The 17,347-nt window shown below is 30.8% G+C and overlaps 2 protein-coding genes, 1 long non-coding RNA gene and 5 other non-coding genes across 12 annotated transcripts; 6 read left to right on the top strand and 2 right to left on the bottom strand.

Annotated features, from left to right (window-relative positions):
• Nucleotides 1–2,174: 2,174 nt before the first annotated feature.
• LOC123903818 lies at nt 2,175–6,108 on the bottom strand. Of its 5 annotated transcripts, XR_006808185.1 has the most exons (11): nt 5,956–6,108; nt 5,782–5,856; nt 5,226–5,672; nt 5,101–5,132; nt 4,941–4,982; nt 4,205–4,255; nt 4,046–4,089; nt 3,091–3,124; nt 2,937–3,005; nt 2,752–2,810; nt 2,175–2,666 (listed from the first exon to the last, which is right to left on the bottom strand). It is a non-coding gene; the product is annotated as an uncharacterized LOC123903818 (long non-coding RNA). The 5 variants fall into 5 exon arrangements; XR_006808184.1 differs by having other exon boundaries at nt 5,101–5,672; XR_006808186.1 differs by lacking the exon at nt 5,101–5,132.
• Nucleotides 6,109–7,673: 1,565 nt separating this feature from the next.
• LOC123903817 (protein CURVATURE THYLAKOID 1D, chloroplastic-like) lies at nt 7,674–10,499 on the top strand. Its single transcript, XM_045953459.1, has 5 exons — nt 7,674–7,862; nt 8,113–8,327; nt 9,961–10,065; nt 10,157–10,228; nt 10,313–10,499. The coding sequence occupies exons 1-5, from the start codon at nt 7,760–7,762 to the stop codon at nt 10,382–10,384; spliced, it is 567 nt and encodes a 188-aa protein (XP_045809415.1). The 5' UTR covers nt 7,674–7,759; the 3' UTR covers nt 10,385–10,499.
• LOC123912064 lies at nt 8,456–8,550 on the top strand. The gene has a single exon (XR_006810927.1). It is a non-coding gene; the product is annotated as a small nucleolar RNA snoR128 (small nucleolar RNA).
• Nucleotides 8,925–9,017, top strand: LOC123912060. Its single transcript, XR_006810922.1, has one exon. It is a non-coding gene; the product is annotated as a small nucleolar RNA snoR128 (small nucleolar RNA).
• Nucleotides 9,121–9,213, top strand: LOC123912068. The gene has a single exon (XR_006810932.1). It is a non-coding gene; the product is annotated as a small nucleolar RNA snoR128 (small nucleolar RNA).
• On the top strand, nt 9,327–9,419 carry LOC123912061. The gene has a single exon (XR_006810924.1). It is a non-coding gene; the product is annotated as a small nucleolar RNA snoR128 (small nucleolar RNA).
• On the top strand, nt 9,528–9,620 carry LOC123912059. Its single transcript, XR_006810921.1, has one exon. It is a non-coding gene; the product is annotated as a small nucleolar RNA snoR128 (small nucleolar RNA).
• A 4,319-nt stretch (nt 10,500–14,818) lies between the features above and the next one.
• Nucleotides 14,819–16,271, bottom strand: LOC123903816 (mitochondrial uncoupling protein 5-like). Its single transcript, XM_045953458.1, has one exon. It carries the CDS (start codon nt 15,929–15,931, stop codon nt 14,957–14,959), a length of 975 nt encoding a protein of 324 aa, XP_045809414.1. The 5' UTR covers nt 15,932–16,271; the 3' UTR covers nt 14,819–14,956.
• Nucleotides 16,272–17,347: the final 1,076 nt, after the last annotated feature.

Raw genomic sequence — 17,347 nt, 5'->3', positions numbered from 1 at the left:
TTCTAGTTTATAATAATACATTTATATATGTGAAAAACTTATGTGGATTAATAAACTTACACTACTGAAAAAAATTAAATTTATAATTTAATCAAAGTACAAATTTAAATATATAAATAATTATATTAGTAAAAAAATTATTTATATTAACTTAAATAGGCCGGCCCAGTGGGCTAAAAGGCTTTAAGGCTAAAAAGATTATTCATATTAAGTTCAAAAACCAAATTTCGTACTAAATTTTTGGTGGGAAAAAATAAGGGATGAAATTCAAAATTGAAATTTTGATTTTGTTTTGAAGGTTGTTTAATAAAAAATAATAAACAGGTTTCAATTTAAAAATCACATTCCAATGTACTTGTCTTTGATCAAGACAAGATGTTTACTTGTATTATTGTCCAAGAACTCAGTTGCATTAAATGCTATACAACTTTATCTGATTTTACTTTGGTAGATTGCAGGAAAATTTGAACTTGTATAGGAATAGGCAAGTATAGCAAGTTGGCGTGTGATCTCCATATTTCCATCCATCAAACCTCACAAACTCGTTATTATACACGATGGTAATATGCATTATTCAACAAATAAAAGTTAAAAGTTAAATTATAGGTTGAATAAGAAACTTTTATAATATGTAGGAGCTAATATATATTATTCATAAATTAAGGAGTTCTGTTTTTAAAATTAAATAATATGAAAACTTAGTGAAATTAACTTACTATAAATTAGTCAAAAATAAGTAGTAACCCTATGTAAATAAACTTTATTATACGTATTATGCCAATATTGGGTGGAATAAATTAAGGGAATATGAGAATTTAGACATAAGCATGTAAATAAAATTATTGGTTTACTCGCCTAATTCGGGAAAATCCATTGTATGATCGAGTAAAACAATCTGAAATGTGAATGGTGCACCTGGTTTAGTAGAAAGAGTGGGAAGTTGTTACGGATATCTGCTCATCCAGTTGTTAGCCTTGGCTTTTCAAGATAACGATATGAAGAAACAACATTTAAGTATAGACTATCATAAATTTTCCATTCATGTTGTAGTTCATCACAAAAGTGATGTACAAAGAAATGATCAAGTTCTTCATATCAAGTAATCTAATAAATGATCAAGTTCTATCGCCGTTTCTATCGCCATTGTGTATAATAGTTATTTCTTTATCAACAAAAAAATTTGGCCTTAAATATAAGCAAAAGTCACCAAAATCAACTTCATTTAATGCTATTTTTCCAAAATTACACTCATTAATTGTTCTATATTTTTAGATGATTATAGTGTTCCAATGCAAAATTAATATATTATACTATTATTTTAGTAATTGTAATAGAACTTTTACATAAAATCAAGACAAAAAAATAACTTCTTAATAAGTGTGCAAATTAGAATATTTGCTTATAAAAGAGCCCGGAGGGAGTATTTATTAGTAGAAAATATGGTCAAAGAAATATAATCTAAAATGTGATTTTTGCTTATAAATGTGCCCGGAGGAGGGAGTAATATTTACCTTTATGGCTTAATAAATTGGATATTGGAATAAATCAAATAATGGAGGGAACTTTGACGTTTTTTGAAGTATGAATAATTTGGCTCTTCATAGATTTAGTGGTTCAAAGGTTGTCCTTGTGCATTGAACTGATCAACTAAGGAAGGTAATAATAATTTACGTAAAATAATAGTGCTAGCTGTGTAAATAGGTGAATGTTTTCATTAAATGCAGCATCGATAACCGAAGTCTGTGATAGAGGTAGGGGTTAATCCTAAACTACTTTTATTAAATGCATAGGGAGAGACTGGTGTGACTAATGTGAAGTTGGTGTGGAACAGGAACATAAGTCCTAGTTGAAGAAATGGGAAAATTAAGTCTTTAAGTTAGTTTATTGATAGTTACCGTAAAAAAAAGGTTAGTTTATTGATAGTAGTACATTAAAAACAATCGGTATAAAACTACGATGACTGTTATTCCTACTTTTCCTTTCGTTAAACTTCCAATGTGTGAAAGTATTTCATAGAGAAACTCATTCAACATGGATGATTGACCTTATAATAACTTGACTAAATTTAATATAAACATTAAAAGAATTACTTTAGTACAGAAGTAAGATAATTAATTTAAAGCATAAAAGAGTACATTACATGATTAAGCAACACAGTGCCAACATAAATATAGTTCGATATTCAACTAAAATTGAATTTGGCATTTGTTCATAAAGAATCATGTAACTTCAATTAGATTTTGCGAACATGAATCAATTTGGATGAAAGTCTATTATCAAATTTGAACCTAATGGTATCACCATGTTTGTATCCTTCTATTTTACAAAATTCTTTCCATCCAGTTCCAATTTTTGTACTAACTTTAGGAGGATATTGCAACATACATTACACATTCAATATATCACCATTAATATGCGATATTGCCGACATTTGGGATAATTGCATATCTCCTGATTTACCAAAGTTGCAAACTGAATTGAAAGATAATTCCCTCCTTGGTTTTTTTTTTATCAAATAATTCCCTCCTTGGTTAGATAATTGCATATTTTATCATATATTAAACAAAAGATACCACCATTAATATCTGCTTAGCAGAACTCCTTTTGGCAGGTGTTTTGTGAGAAGAAGCAGACATGTCATTCTCGGCAGAAGCGGATACATTTGGCTGCAAATAAGTAAAGGTATTAACGGTCAATATAACTAATTCAAAATATAAATAAAGAGAATTGAAGTTAGAATAATAAACATACTGTGGATAGAATAGAATCATCTAGCCAATCCAACTTGTCGATATCAGATTGGGTAAAAGCTTGAAAATGTGTGGAAAGTGTATTATGGTAAGTGAGTTGGTAAATAGCAATGAATTAAGAAAACGATATGAACTGAATCACAAAGTAGAAATGATTAGTCAAATAAACTATGAATGATGACATACCTGAATTGGAAGTGAATCATTAATGGCCACAACTTGTTCCTGAATGAATTCTATGTCTTTGCGTGAACTCTAAAAGTTAAATAGTATGCAGAATAAGGCTTTATATTGTTATGAAAAATTTACAAAGTGAAAGTAACAAAAATTGTAAGCACACCTCTGCAACAGGTAGTTGTTCTTGAATCTTGGCACTGAAATATATTAATTGGACTCTATAAATCAACAATCATCTTGGAACTCTATAAATCAACAACAACAAAATAAAAAAAAAAAATTGGACTTTGTAAAATAAGTGGAATATGTGTTATATTTATAAAAAAAAAAAAAAAAACTTTGTACCTCTGCAACACTTGTTCCAGCAGCAGAATCATCAATCATCTTTGAACACTACATTTACAACAATATGAAAGTAAAACTGGATGATTAAAAATTTGGTAAACTATATTTTTTTTTGTTTCATTGATGTATCAAACTATACCAATCCAGTAGTTGGAGGATATCAAGCATAGTTGAAAATATGGATATCAATGTATTACTTGAGATGTAGTGAATTGAGCTTTGAGATCCTCAATGAAGGTTTCACCCCGATGAACTTCATTAAGAGATCCATTTTTCCATTAAGCTGTTTCCATATAGATATATAAATATAGTTTGCAAAAATAACGAAAACAAACAAATCAACTATATCATGAACAAAATATAAACGCAACTTAGTATATTCGGAATATAAACTCAAACAAATCATTATACCTTGGCTGAGAAATTGCAGTCATTGTTGAAGTGATTCTTTTATCCTTAGAGTTGTTTGCAGATTTCCCGAAAAAAGTACATGAATGAAAAACAATCAAAACAAACAAATCACTAAACCATACAAAGAATATCACCTGAATCGTTGATTTGAGTGTTTTAAATCCAAAAAACAACTTAAAAATGTTTCATTGGCTGAGAAATATCTTTCATTGCTGAAGCATTGATTAGTGTTTTAAATCCCAAAAAAAAAAAAAAACTTTTTGGTTTGATTTTTTTGCAATATTCATGAAAAAATGATGAATGTAAAACAATGGAAGCCTTGATTAGAGTATTTTAAATCAAAAAAATCTTAAAAATGTTACCTTGGTTAAGAAAGTTCTTTCATTGCTGAACTTATTCCTTTATCCTTCGACGTGTTTGGAATTTTCAGTAACAAAAGTATGGTGATGGAAACAAAAGAAAATTTCAAACCCATAAAAGATTAAGTAATGAAAGTTGTATAACAGTATGAAATTTGTTACCTTAGTTGATAAAGTGGCTGCTTTGTTGAAGTTGGCCCTCTTTCTTTGGAGCTGTTTCCAGAACATCATTTGCAAAAAAAAAAAAGATAAAAAACAATGGGAAGAAACATTGATATCATTAGATGATAAAACTTCTACTAACGCAATGAAGAAAACAACGTGAAGCAAGCATTGTGCGCGTTAAAACACTTATTCACATTTTTGCAAGATGAATAATTTCAGGGTCATTCCGAGTAACTCATCAAGTGTATTGTCCAAGTATGAAATTAGTGACCAAAATGATAATAATCAGTCTCAAAAGAGTAGTAATAATAATAACAGAGTTTCAAAATATAATTTTAATCGTCGTAAAACATACCAAAAGATGAAAAATCAGACCTTTTTATCGTAAACGACGACAATGAAAGATTGTAAGCGTAAAACATAGATTTTAAGCGTTAAAGCTAGAAAACACATATTTTAATCGTCGTAAAACTTACGAAAAGATTTAAAATTAGACTTTTTTACCGTAAACGACGGCAATGAAAGATTGTAGCGTGAAAACATAGATTTTAATCCGGTGTCCATATCAGTGTCTATACTTATAATCAATATAAGGACATAACTAAACATTAAAAGGTAACATTTGAGTTAAAGATGTAGGTAAGAAAAATGATCAGTAGGACACAATAAAGGAAGAGCTACCAAGAACTTGTATGTATCATAGTTGGATATGAGAAAGATAATCATATTTTACCTTTTGTAACTCACTTTCTATGGAAGAGCTACCAAGATTCAACTTCATAGACATAAATAAAAAAATGTTAATTTCATATTAGAGAAAATATTTATATAAAAACCTGCATTAAAACCAAACTTTGGTTAAATGTTGAACAAAAATTCATATGAAAAACAACCTCCTTATCTTCTTTAGTTTCATTTGCGCAAGCTTCATTCCCAAAAAAAATGAAAAGTTAAATTTTCAAGGTTTAAAATGACAAAGGAAAGAAGAATGAATGAAAGGGAGAGAAATAAACCTTACCTAGTATTTGCAGATTTTTTTCCAAAGATAGAATGAATGGTTAGGTAAATATACCATGAAAATGGTAAAATAAAATCATCTCTTTGGACTACCTTTTTGCACCATTGCTTCTAATGTTGATGGGAAGCCACAACAACATTTAATCAAACACATGGTGTGCATATAGAAAATGAAAGTGATGAGTAAAACAAATAAACAAAACAGAAAAATAAAATAAATAATGAAGAACAACAACAACTAAATTCAGGTTTGATAACCATTTTCTAAATTCTGATTCAAAAATTGAAAAATAACAAAGAAAGAAAAATCAAATACTTGGAAGGAAGAATAATGATGATTGTAGAGAAAATCAAATACCCATGTAGTTCTTCTTCTTCTTTGATGGATCTTCTTCTTTCTCTCATGTATAACAAAACTTTGATTTCTTCAACAAAAATCATAGAACAACTAATAACAAAGCAAGAAAAAATGAAGCAAATATCAGAGAACAACTAATACAACAACCACAAAAAAAAAATCAAGAAATACTCGTCCATACGAAATTTCGAAAACGTACACGTTGATAATTTACAACCAAAGAACACGATTTACAAAGAACATTTTATCAAACACATGGTGTGCTTGTATGAAACTGAAACAAACAACATCAAATCAAATTGTAAGAGGTAATTAAATTCCAACACAGCAATAAACAAAGAAGAAGATTTATGTTTACGGAGGAAATCACTACCTTGTGTAGGTGTTGTTATCCGGTGGATCTTCTTTCTCCTTCTCCCGTCGTTTCTTTCTCGAATTTCTTTCTCTATCTATGACAATCTTTTTCATGGATCTTCTTCTTCTTTCTCTGTGTATTGAAAGGCTTAAAGAGAGAGCAAAAAAATAGATGAAGAGTCAGAAGTGAGAAGAATGAGAAGAAAGAGGGATGTTTCACGGACTAAAGAAATGAAAGAGAGATTTGAGGAAAAATTCAAATTAAAGTGCTTTGGGCAATGTGAAGCAAAAATGTGAAATCCCATTTAAGCCCAATCTCTTACCTTTCAAACAATAATGCCAATGTGATATGAGAGAAGGGCAATGAGGTAAATGCGCTTCAAGGTGGGGCCAGAATCAAGGAGAAAAAATACTTCATTTAATACCAATATTGCCCTTAGTTTTAGTAGTAAAAAAAAACGAAAAAAAAAATGCCAAAAGGGCAATCTCGGTTTTTTGGTGGTATCTTCTTTTCTTATATTTATAGTAGATAAGTATTGGAACTTTGGAAGGCTTAAATCAGTTAGATGACATGAATGACCATTTTGTATCAAATATCAAAACTGTACTTTTTGTACCAATTTTTATGAGTTGCATTTATTTTATTAATTAGTTATCGTGAGCTTAACTTAGTTGATAGGAATATCGCATTTTAGTTTGTACAATAGTTATTTTAATCTTAATGACAGTAAACGAAATAATTTACTCTTTACGACCAAGATATTAGACTCAAGTGGTTAATTAGTTCCCCTAAAATGAATGAAGAATTGTTCGAGAAAATCTAAATTTAATTTTCGGAGGAAATAATTTTTTACCAAACTTTATTTATCTCGTGACCGAACTTTGAGTTATCAGTCTTATTTCTTAGAAATAGAGGGTTAAAAAAAAAATAATCATACACCGCAAATAATGTTAAACTAATGATAAGTAGTATATGGTAGCTTATAAAAAAAGGCTTGAAATTCAGAATTGACTCCTGAACCAGATTCAACTGGTGGTGAAAAAAGCTTGAAATTCCCATTTCAAATGATGTGCTGAATTTTATTTCAAAGAAAATTTGGACCATTTACTTTGGAATTGTTTTCGGTTGGTTCCACCGGAAATGAAGTATTACCACTTAGCTAAACTCTCACTTATAATTCACCATAATGTTTACCAAAATCATAAAAAATTAGAATTAAAATAATAATAAAATAGTCCTATGGGTTTAAATCAGTTATATGAACATCACATTATAAACGTAGGAGTTGGAGTTCGAACCTCGAACCCCGAACACGTGAAATTTTTTAAACATCTTAAACAAATAATTAGGTTGAGAAAAGTGAATCAATTTCACATGTTATATGAAAAATAGTTACTCCTAAATGTAGAAATTTTGTATGCATCGTAATAATAAAGAAATATGCACGGTGTAAAATATTTTTTTTACTATCAATCAATTAAAATCATATTTTCCGTCACGTCACTTCATTTTTTTTTTTGTTGGATAAATGAGATGATCAGAGTCCAAATCTCAGTTCTCCGCATATAAAATTCAATGTCTCTGCCAACTAAATTAATTTCAAGTTCTTAATACACAATAAATTGAATATTCTCGTTGATTGTTGGTGTAAAATAAATTTACTTTCATCGTGTATATGTTTAAACTCAGCAAAAAAAATAACAAAAAAGAAATGAAAAAAAGAAGGTCGTAAACCCTAGAAGCCACTCTTTGTGTATAAAAGGCTTGAAATTCCCATCTCTTCATCTCACCAAACCCTTCATCGGCTTATTCACAATTCAAAATGGGGCATTGTACAGTTCAGCCTCTCACTCTCTCCAAGCTTACCAATTCCTTCGCTTTTCACCATAAACCTTCATCTTCTCCAAAACCTGTACTCTTATCTCGTATGTTCTCCAATCTTAACCAAAAATTAGGGTTTTATTTTTTGTTTTCATTTTCTCCATAATTTTTTTATATAATTCATGTGTTATGGTATGGAAATTTTGATGCAGTTGTTTGATTGATTCTTACACTTGTTATTTAAGCTTTTATAGCAAATGGGTTGTTGTATTTAGTGTCAAGGTTGAATTTTTATCTTAATTAAAATGAAGGGTAAGTGTTGAATTTTGATTTGTGTGTTTTATGTTATTTCAGGATCAGTTTTCCTTAGAAATGTAAGGGCAACAGCTTCTGAGGAAACATCAAGTGGTGCAGGGAAGTTTTTCAATGAGAAACGTGATGGTGTTATAACCTTAGAAGCTGATAAGAATGGATACAATGAAACTGTGGGGAATGAAGACCCTGAGAAAGAGTTGCTTTCTGATGGAGACGGCCTGCCGTTGGATTTGCTGGATAAGCTGGATTTAAAGGTTGCTTTGCCTTTCCCTTTGCCTTTTAGTATTTGTAATCTGAATAGTGTGTATATGCATACTAGTTAATTGGTTGTTTTTGTGTTTGATTCATGTGTTTTTAATATTGTTTTTATTGCCATGTTGAGTTGCTATGATGATAGTTCAGTTTATTGATGGTATTCATAGAATGCTTTTGTGATACTTCGGCATTCATGTCGAACCTGAGCGGTTAGCTGAGCAACTCATCATTGTTTCAATTTTTGTTTTTCCTTTTTCATTTCCCCTGTTAAGTGTTTGTAGTTATGGATTGTTAGTTGTGAGAATTTTACTTGAGCCTTCCATGTTCTATGCAGTATTTATTAATGAGTGATAGGATGTTATGAATAACTTAATGATATGAGCATTGATAAATTGGTTCATATGTGATATTGTGATAACTGACTTCACAATGATGATGATGATGATAATTTTGCGGGATAACCCCATTCTCTTTATAGTCTTGTAATCTGTTTAGTTCTATGCACACTAGTGTAGTGATTGTAAGTTTGAATGATTGATGAGGATGCTTGTGTTTGTTTGTTTTTCCTCTGTTTTAGATTGGTTTGTATTTCCATGTTGCTATGATGAACCTCAGTTTATTGATGGCGTTCATTGAGTGCTTCATGATACTTCGGCATTCATGTCGAATCTGAGCGGTTAGCTGAGCAACTCTTCATTGTATTAATTTTTGTGTGTTTGGTGTATTTATCAAGATACTCGTGTTTGTTTGTTTTTCCACTGTTTTAGATGGTTTTGTATTTGTGTGTTGTGTTTGCTATGATGAACCTCAGTTTATTGATGGCGCTCATCGAGTGCTTAATGATACTTCGGCATTCATGTCGAATCTGAGCGGTTAGCTGAGCAATTCTACATCTCTACATTGTTTTAATTTTCGGGTTTGATTTTTTGATGAAGATGGCCGTGTTTGTTTGTTTGTCTTTCCATTTTTTTAGATTGTTTTGTATTTCCATGCTGTGTTTGCTATGATGAAACTCAGTTTATTGATGTCATTCATTGAGTGCTTGATGATATTTCGGCATTCATGTCGAATCTGAGCGGTTAGCTGAGCAAATCTACATCTCTACATTGTTTTAATTTTTGTGTTTGGTTGTTTGATGAAGATGCTCGTGTTTGTTGTCTTTCCACTGTTTTAGATTGTTTTGTATTTCCATTTTGTGTTTGCTATGATGAATCTCAGTTTATTGATGGCATTCATTGAGTGCTTGATGATACTTCGGCATTCATGTCGAATCTGAGCGGTTAGCTGAGCAACCCTACATCGCTGCATTGTTTTAATTTTCGTGTTTGATTGTCTGATGAAAATGCTTGTGTTTGTTTGTCTTTCCACTGTTTTAGCTCTCAAACTTTGGTCTTTGTATATTCGAAATGCAGAATCTAATATGTGACTGAATTAAACTGCACTGTTGCATGAAAAATCAATTTATGTGGACTGTTTCTTATAACTTGTTTTTCATTTTTTCCAAAGTGTTTTAGTGAAGTGTTATGAAGTGCACTTTGGTTAACCCAAAATAACCAAACATAAATGTTACACCAGTATTAAAAATATTTTATAGCCTATTGATCTAGTCTTATCTCTTCTATATCTTTACAGTTTGATGTAAATGACACCACTTCTCTTGCTGTGTATGGTGGTGGTGCTATAGTGGCCCTGTGGCTAACCTCAGCCGTCGTTGGTGCTATTGATGCTATCCCAGTGGTATGTATCTGCTGTTAAATTGATAAAAGATTTCTAACCAAAATCCAAATCTTATAAAAGCTAACTTGTGTTTGGTTCATTCTTATGCCAGATTCCCAAATTGTTCGAAGTTGTAGGGCTTGGATACTCATTATGGTTCACTTACCGATATTTGCTTTTCAAGGTATTTGCCAAGTTTTAGTTATAACAATTGCTGATATTTGTGTGTTGGTTCCAACAATTTTTAATTCGATTCGTTAAACTGCAGAGAAACAGAGATGAGCTATCAGATAAAATAGAGGAACTCAAGCAACAAGTTCTTGGTTCAGAAGATAATTAGTTGTTATGAAAAGATGAAATTCATGAAATGTAGTTTTGGTTACACTGCTTAAAAAGTATGAATGAATGTACAGTTACTTTTGGTTTAGTTAATGGAATTTGTTGATTTGCTTCCATCCCTCACAGTTCCCTATCTTGATGAAATGTAACACTTGAAAAATCCAATGTTATAGTTTCAGAACAATGTTTTTTCCATTTCAATTGTGTACCTTGCCACTGTGCTTCTTCACCTTGATTATCCTGTGCTGTTGCATCGTGGCCACAACTTATCGCCTTGCAGCTGCGTTGTTTTTTACTGGTTGCATGGCGGGTGGTCCACACTGTCGGGCAGAAGCTGAATGACTGTGAGGTAGGAGAGGGTGTTGAGTACCTGGATCTTCCACAATGATGATGACTATACTCATCATCTAGACAAGACTGAAGTTTTGTATGTTTTTTCTAGTTTCTTTTCCATAAAAATATGTTGATGTTTAAAATGATTTTAGATTCCAGGTGTTGAATGTCTAAAATGCCATGTGTTTTCTGGATAAACAACAAAATGGACTTCTCTATTTCCTTTCCAAACCTGGAGAGGATTTTATCCTTTGGATTCAGTCCATTTTATGCTTTTGAATTCTCATACAATTTCATATTTTGTGTCTCTCAATTCCCTTTCTTTTGAATAACCAATGGCATCCTAACTCCCATCTGACCCAATGAAGACTTGGTTATTACTTAGTATTTGATTCGCATAACAGTACAAGATACAATAAATAAGCAAATTGGTCATTGAATTTTTATTCGTCAATCAAACTTGTCCTTGAATTATTTGAAATAGTTTAAACATCCTTGCATTTGTTAAAGTTACATCAAAATTAGTCCCTCTGTCAATTTGGCTGTTAACTGTGAATGTTTCTTCTTTGAGGCGAGCTAATTGTATGATTGAATTTGAAGGCATGTTATATTCGAAATTTCTTAAATTTTTACTTGTGTTGAGGTTTTAATTGTTGTTGAGTTATACTGGAGTTTAGTATCTTCACATTAAACTTATAAGAAAACAAATTTAGCATCACATCTTTTATCTAAAACTATTACATGTGGATATAGATTACTATTCTATACAATATACTCCAATAAGTATGGTGTCTGGTGTCGCTATCATGCATGATGGTGCAAAAAAAAACTTTGTCTAATGGAGAACTTTCAGACTACTTTTGATATGATTAACCTAACACAGTAACAGGGTCAAAGTGGAATAACCTTATGCACAGCCACCTCCAATTAATCTTTTGATGTTGATTGGGGTATTAAGTTTTATTTAACAATATTTGATTACCCACCTTAAAGGGACCAGATTACCCATGGTCCCAGGTGCATGGATATATTATATTTTGGTTTATTATTATTTAAATAAATTTAATTTAATACGTAATCAAGTATTGCTTGTTACTTTTCCTTGGTAATTTATTACAGGTTGAACCATTGGTATAAAATTGAAAAATTCCCACAAGAATTTTGGTATAATTATATGGAATCCACTTGATACTCCACAATAGTGTAGTTTGCTTGGCCTACAATTTCAAGTTGTTGAAAATGATCGAGCAAAGATAATAATGAATTGTGGAAAATCCCCAACAAATTTGAATTAGTCTCTTAAATTGCCACTAGGAAATGTCCTTCAATCTAAATAGCCAATTGCTGCATACAGCACCCCAATCATCCAAATTGTCATAGGTCAATATGCAAGTGGCATATGTAAATTTTATAAGGGAAATGTTAACCAGTATTTTCGAGACACTAATTAAAGAAGTAAATATAGTAAAAATATTTTGAGATTTATGTAGTCAAACTCTTATAAAATATATAAAATGCGTTATTTTTAATATAAAACTTATTTTTCTTAGTTCTTTAACTAGTGCTCCAGGACACTAGATACTATGATCATTTTATTAAAAGTATGTTTGGAAGCACTTTAAAAAAAAAAGAAAGAAAAAAGAAAATGAATAAACGACTATTAGAGGAGAGGATTTTAGGAGTTTACTTTTCTTCATGATATAAAATTCCTCTAATTCGAGGAGACGATTTTAGTGGATTTTTAGGAGTTTAGATAAATTCTTAAAATGTAATATATATTGTTAAATACTCTTTATTTTAAAAATATATAATTATAAGTATTTATTTATCATTCTTTACAAAAGTATTTTCTCAAAAAGTGAAAAATTTGATATATGAATATTGGATGAATGAGATATTGATTTTTTTTATTTTTATATATATATATATATATATATATATATATATATATATATATATATATATATATATATATAATAAGAATTTAATTTATATGCACCGTCAGTGTAAAATTATTTTGCACATGCGTCCAATAATATAATGACACATCATGTATGGTAATTAAAAACACATGATGTGTCACATTCATTAAGTGATGTGGCAACGCGTCATTGGATGTATGTGTAAAAAACTTTTACACCGACGGTGCACACCAATTAAACTCATATAATAATATAATAATTTGAACTGTTATTTTATAAATTACATTGACAAGCTTATGAATAATACATATGATTTTATTTATTTGAATAAGTTATTTTGCAAAAACTCAAAAATAATCCAATCAAAACATACCATAAATAATATATGATTATAAAATGACTTTTTAAGTGGGAGACATTTATCATTTTACAAACCAAAACATAATTTTCTCTATGTAAACAAAATGAAATCTTCTTTCCCTAGAAGGAAAATTCAAAAGTTTTTTTTTCTTTCTATTTTTTTTGGTTTCACATAGGGAAGAAGAGTACGATTACGTTTGCGATGCACATTCGTGAGAGAAACAACTCATTTCCTTCCATAAAATGACAACTTGTGGTGTTACAAATGCAAATCAAATTATTCTTGGCAGAAGATAGAGACCCTATGGTCAAGAATTGCCTAGTTGGTATATTGAGCATATGGTGCAGAATATAATGTTCGTATCTTGGAGTAAATTCTAAAAAGACTTTATAAATTTTGTTTTTTTAAGTATGTAACTTCTAAGTCTCGACTGAGTAATTTTAATTTTCACCACCAATATTCAGTCTATCCGATCCATTGGATCGTTGGATACTGATGCAAAAACTAAAAATGGTGCAAAAAAGATTACACATTTTTTTGGTAAACCAAAAATATCTTTTGCACTGCAGAGACTAATTCCCTCGAGACAAGTGAAATCTATTTAAGAAGTTGACTTCTCCCAACAAATACTTCTTCATATGCGGTTAGAAATCAAACCCAAAACCAAATAATTAAGGGGACCAAATATCTATCGCTTGTCCACATTGGCCAGATGCCACAATTTTAGTTCTGCAACAATATGTAATCCAACTGAGTTGGTTATAATGTCTCTAGTTTTCCAATAACTAATAATGGTAGTGTGACAATAACACACACCCAATAGTTTTATAACACGATGATATATTATAATAGATAGGAAATGTTTTAGGCGTCATTTGTTTGGGTCCCAATGTCCTAAAATTATTAGTAGCTAGAGATTTGGAGATCAGGAATGAATTATTCCGCCAATAATGAATGAATGAATACGCTGAATCGTGACAACATCACCTATGTTGTTACTTGTTACCTTCATCTCTCTTTGATTCTCAATCTTGTTTGTTAGAACTTAGGAATATTAATATTAATTAAAGAAAGAATGGAAAATAGAAACAAATTTTAGGTTAATTGAATCTAATGTAAGCAATTTACTATATGGTATGAATATGTCAACTTCTTATTGATTGAAACAAACTCATTGCCAAAGTTCGTTTCAAAACTAGTTGCACTTTCCTTTCAAAAATATGATATGAAAAAAACAAATTCGGAACTTTCACCTAACTTATATAATTACGTACACGCAATTCCTTTCCCATTTCATAGAAAAATTTATTGTAAAAAATTGCAACAAATGCTGATTTGTTGTCTCAAATTGTCAAAGTCCCAACTTGTAAAAACATTTAACATGTTTAATGTTTCTCCTAATAGTTTACATTATATTACTACTAATTGCATAACGTAAAGATTTTTAAATGTTTCAACAGCATCACAGTTATCTTTTTTTAATAGCACATCACAGCTGTTTATGTAACTCGGATTCTCTGCCATCAGCAAAAATTCAAAGTCAAGACAACATGAACCGTCCAGTCTTGTCCGATTTTCTGTCTTGCCGGACTTTATTCAGACGGTTGAATTAAGCCGAATTTGATTTTTAGTTTATAATTTAAAATACTGAGCTCCGATCAAGATCAAACAATCTCCGACTCCAACTACATGAATGCAGGTTCTTACCGACCACAATTACTCTTAATTTGTCACTGATATCAAATTTTATATAGCAAATTAAAAATCATGGTTTTTGATTAATCAATAACATCATCAAAATAATCATCTTAGAACAAGATTTGCATAGCAATTTAAAATCCATGGTTTTCATTAATCAATAACATCATCAAAATGAACATCACATTAGAACAGTTTATTGGAATCAAATTAAAAGCTAAACTTCTTCGCCATCATCATCGGTCATCGATCCTATAACTCAGAAATCCTTCAACACCTTGCGAACCTGCTCCAGGGTAACAAACAGAACAACAGTGAAAGGTCCCTGCCTCGAAATTGTAGGAATAAATCCTTTGTAAAGAGCCATAGGACCCTCAGCACGAATCGTTTTCATAGCACAATCCAATGCACCAGCATAAGATGGTTCCTTACCAGCCTCCACCTTCATATTCATAACCCTAGTTTTAATAACATCCACCGGATTCGAAGCAACTGCTGCCACAAACCCAGCCGCAAAACTCGCTGTCACATGAGTCCCAAGTCCATCTTTCATCACACCTTTCTCTAAAATCATCTCCTTAAACTGATCATAAGATGCCAACTGGGAAGCCGTGACCAGCATGGCGCGGTTAACGGTAAGTGATGACCCGCGCCATAGACTGGTCACGCCTTCCTGCTTAGCCATTCTAGTAATGGCATCAACAACAGATTTATAGTTTCTCCTCTGAGCCGCCGGGAGTCTCCCGTCGGCTTGCATTCTAACCATAGCAACATCAGCCGGATTTCCAATCGCAGCTCCAACTCCTCCAGCAATAAGTCCAGCCTCAATCTTACGAGCCAGCGGCATAGTCCCGCCAGCTTCACGATCCGTCCATTTATTCTTCAGAATATCATACAAACCCATCCTGGTAGTAGAATACAGCGTCTGCCGGAGCACGGTAGCAGAAACACCGGAGAACAAAGCCTTAACACCCTCTTGTTGAACAAGACGAACTCCAACCGAAACCAAACCCACACGCGCTTGTGGAACCGCAGTTTGCCCTGCCACGTGGATCGAGGTTGCTGATCCGGTTTGGCCAAAAGCAAGTGCTGGTCTAAGAACCTGAACCGGGTTCGGTTTAGGAGCGTTTTCTCCCTGAAGTTGCATCCGAACCTTAATAAGATCCAAAGGATGTGTAGAACATCCAGCGATAATCGAAGCAATACCACCTTCAACAAAACCTTTAACACCCATGATGTTTTGTTTTTGGTAAAAGGGTTTAAAATTGTAAGAAGAATAAAAAAGAATTAATAATGAATACAAAAGAATGAATTAATTGGAAAAGGACCAATTGGAGTTAGAGGACATCTCACTGGAAACCAGGAGATGGGAATGAAGGCCACAGGCTATAGAAGAAGAGTGAGGAACAGAAGGCCTTTGAGACATATGCTAAAGGAAATAACGTTTGTTGTTTTTGGTGTGAAGAAAATAAGGGATGTGAAGAGAGAATTTATAGTTGATTTTATTTTTTTTGGAAGCATCTAGGGTAGTGCTTCTACGCGATTACAGTTTGCATAATTGGTGGAAAAGATACAGAGTTACTGGTCAAAATATCGTGTAATAATAATTAAATAACGCGTTTCTCAGAAGGCTGTTTTTTTTGAAAAGGCAATAATAGGAGGTTTTTATTTTTTATTTTTTTAGAAGATATGGAAAATATTTATATAAGAAAATATATATAGGAAATATATGGATTTTTTTCTTTCGGAATATTACTATTGATTATTTTTTTTTTTTTTTGATAATAGATTAATTTTTTTTTGTCTCATACTATTTGATTATGATTAATTTAATACTTATTACTTTAATATAAACGTTTTTCCCAATATTTGGTAACAATAATGATTTTTTTTTCTTTTGGTCAAGGTCACAATAATTATTTTTATAACAAAAATTAAATGATTTGACTTTGAATTAAAATAAAATCGAATTTTGTACCAAAAAAAAGATAAAAAATAAAATCAAATTTTCTCGGTAGGCAAGCGTCATGATCGAACCTTTTTATATTTTTTTTATCAATGATGATCGAAACTATTTGAATTTATATTTTACTATTTAAACTAATTTATATTTAAGCTATTTTTTTTACTATTTTAACTAATTTATATTTACATTTTTTACACACGTATCTAATTATATTTTAAAGTAATATTACACATATATTAAGATTTTGTTTATAAAAAAAACACATATTAAGCTTTGACTTTATTAAGAATATGTGTATAATAAATATGAACATACAATATTTTTTTTTTATATTCAATGTTAGTATTACAATGTTATGTTAATTTGATATCACTTTATTAATATGTGGAGATATTTTATGAACAAATAAAGTTGGTCAGTTTTAGCATTCGGGGTCACTTAATGCTAAAACTGACAGCAATCAGATTAGGAGGTCCAATGAATCAAATACGTGCGATAAAAATGAAAACAATTCATATAAATTAATCTCAATTAATAAAGTCAAGCAAATCATATATTTTTGGTGTTATTTATGTTTATCTTTTTCTTATAAAAAAATTTCATTAATTTAAGTTGTAGCAATATTTCCCCGTGAACATATAGTTTGGTTAATAAACATATTATTCGTTAGTTGGTTCAGTGGTG

Source organism: Trifolium pratense, linkage group LG2, assembly GCF_020283565.1.
Source record: "Trifolium pratense cultivar HEN17-A07 linkage group LG2, ARS_RC_1.1, whole genome shotgun sequence".
Classification (NCBI taxonomy): Eukaryota; Viridiplantae; Streptophyta; class Magnoliopsida; order Fabales; family Fabaceae; genus Trifolium; species Trifolium pratense.
Note: the sequence above shows the minus strand (reverse complement) of the source record. Positions and strands in the feature narration are given on the sequence as shown.

Excerpts from the sequence above, each read along its gene's own strand:
- LOC123903816 (XM_045953458.1), bottom strand. The coding sequence starts at position 15,931 with ATGGGTGTTAAAGGTTTTGTTGAAGGTGGTATTGCTTCGATTATCGCT.
- LOC123903817 (XM_045953459.1), top strand. The coding sequence starts at position 7,760 with ATGGGGCATTGTACAGTTCAGCCTCTCACTCTCTCCAAGCTTACCAAT. Across the intron at positions 8,328-9,960 it reads TGGATAAGCTGGATTTAAAG|TTTGATGTAAATGACACCAC; the intron begins GTTGCTTTGCCT and ends ATATCTTTACAG. Across the intron at positions 10,229-10,312 it reads ACCGATATTTGCTTTTCAAG|AGAAACAGAGATGAGCTATC; the intron begins GTATTTGCCAAG and ends GTTAAACTGCAG.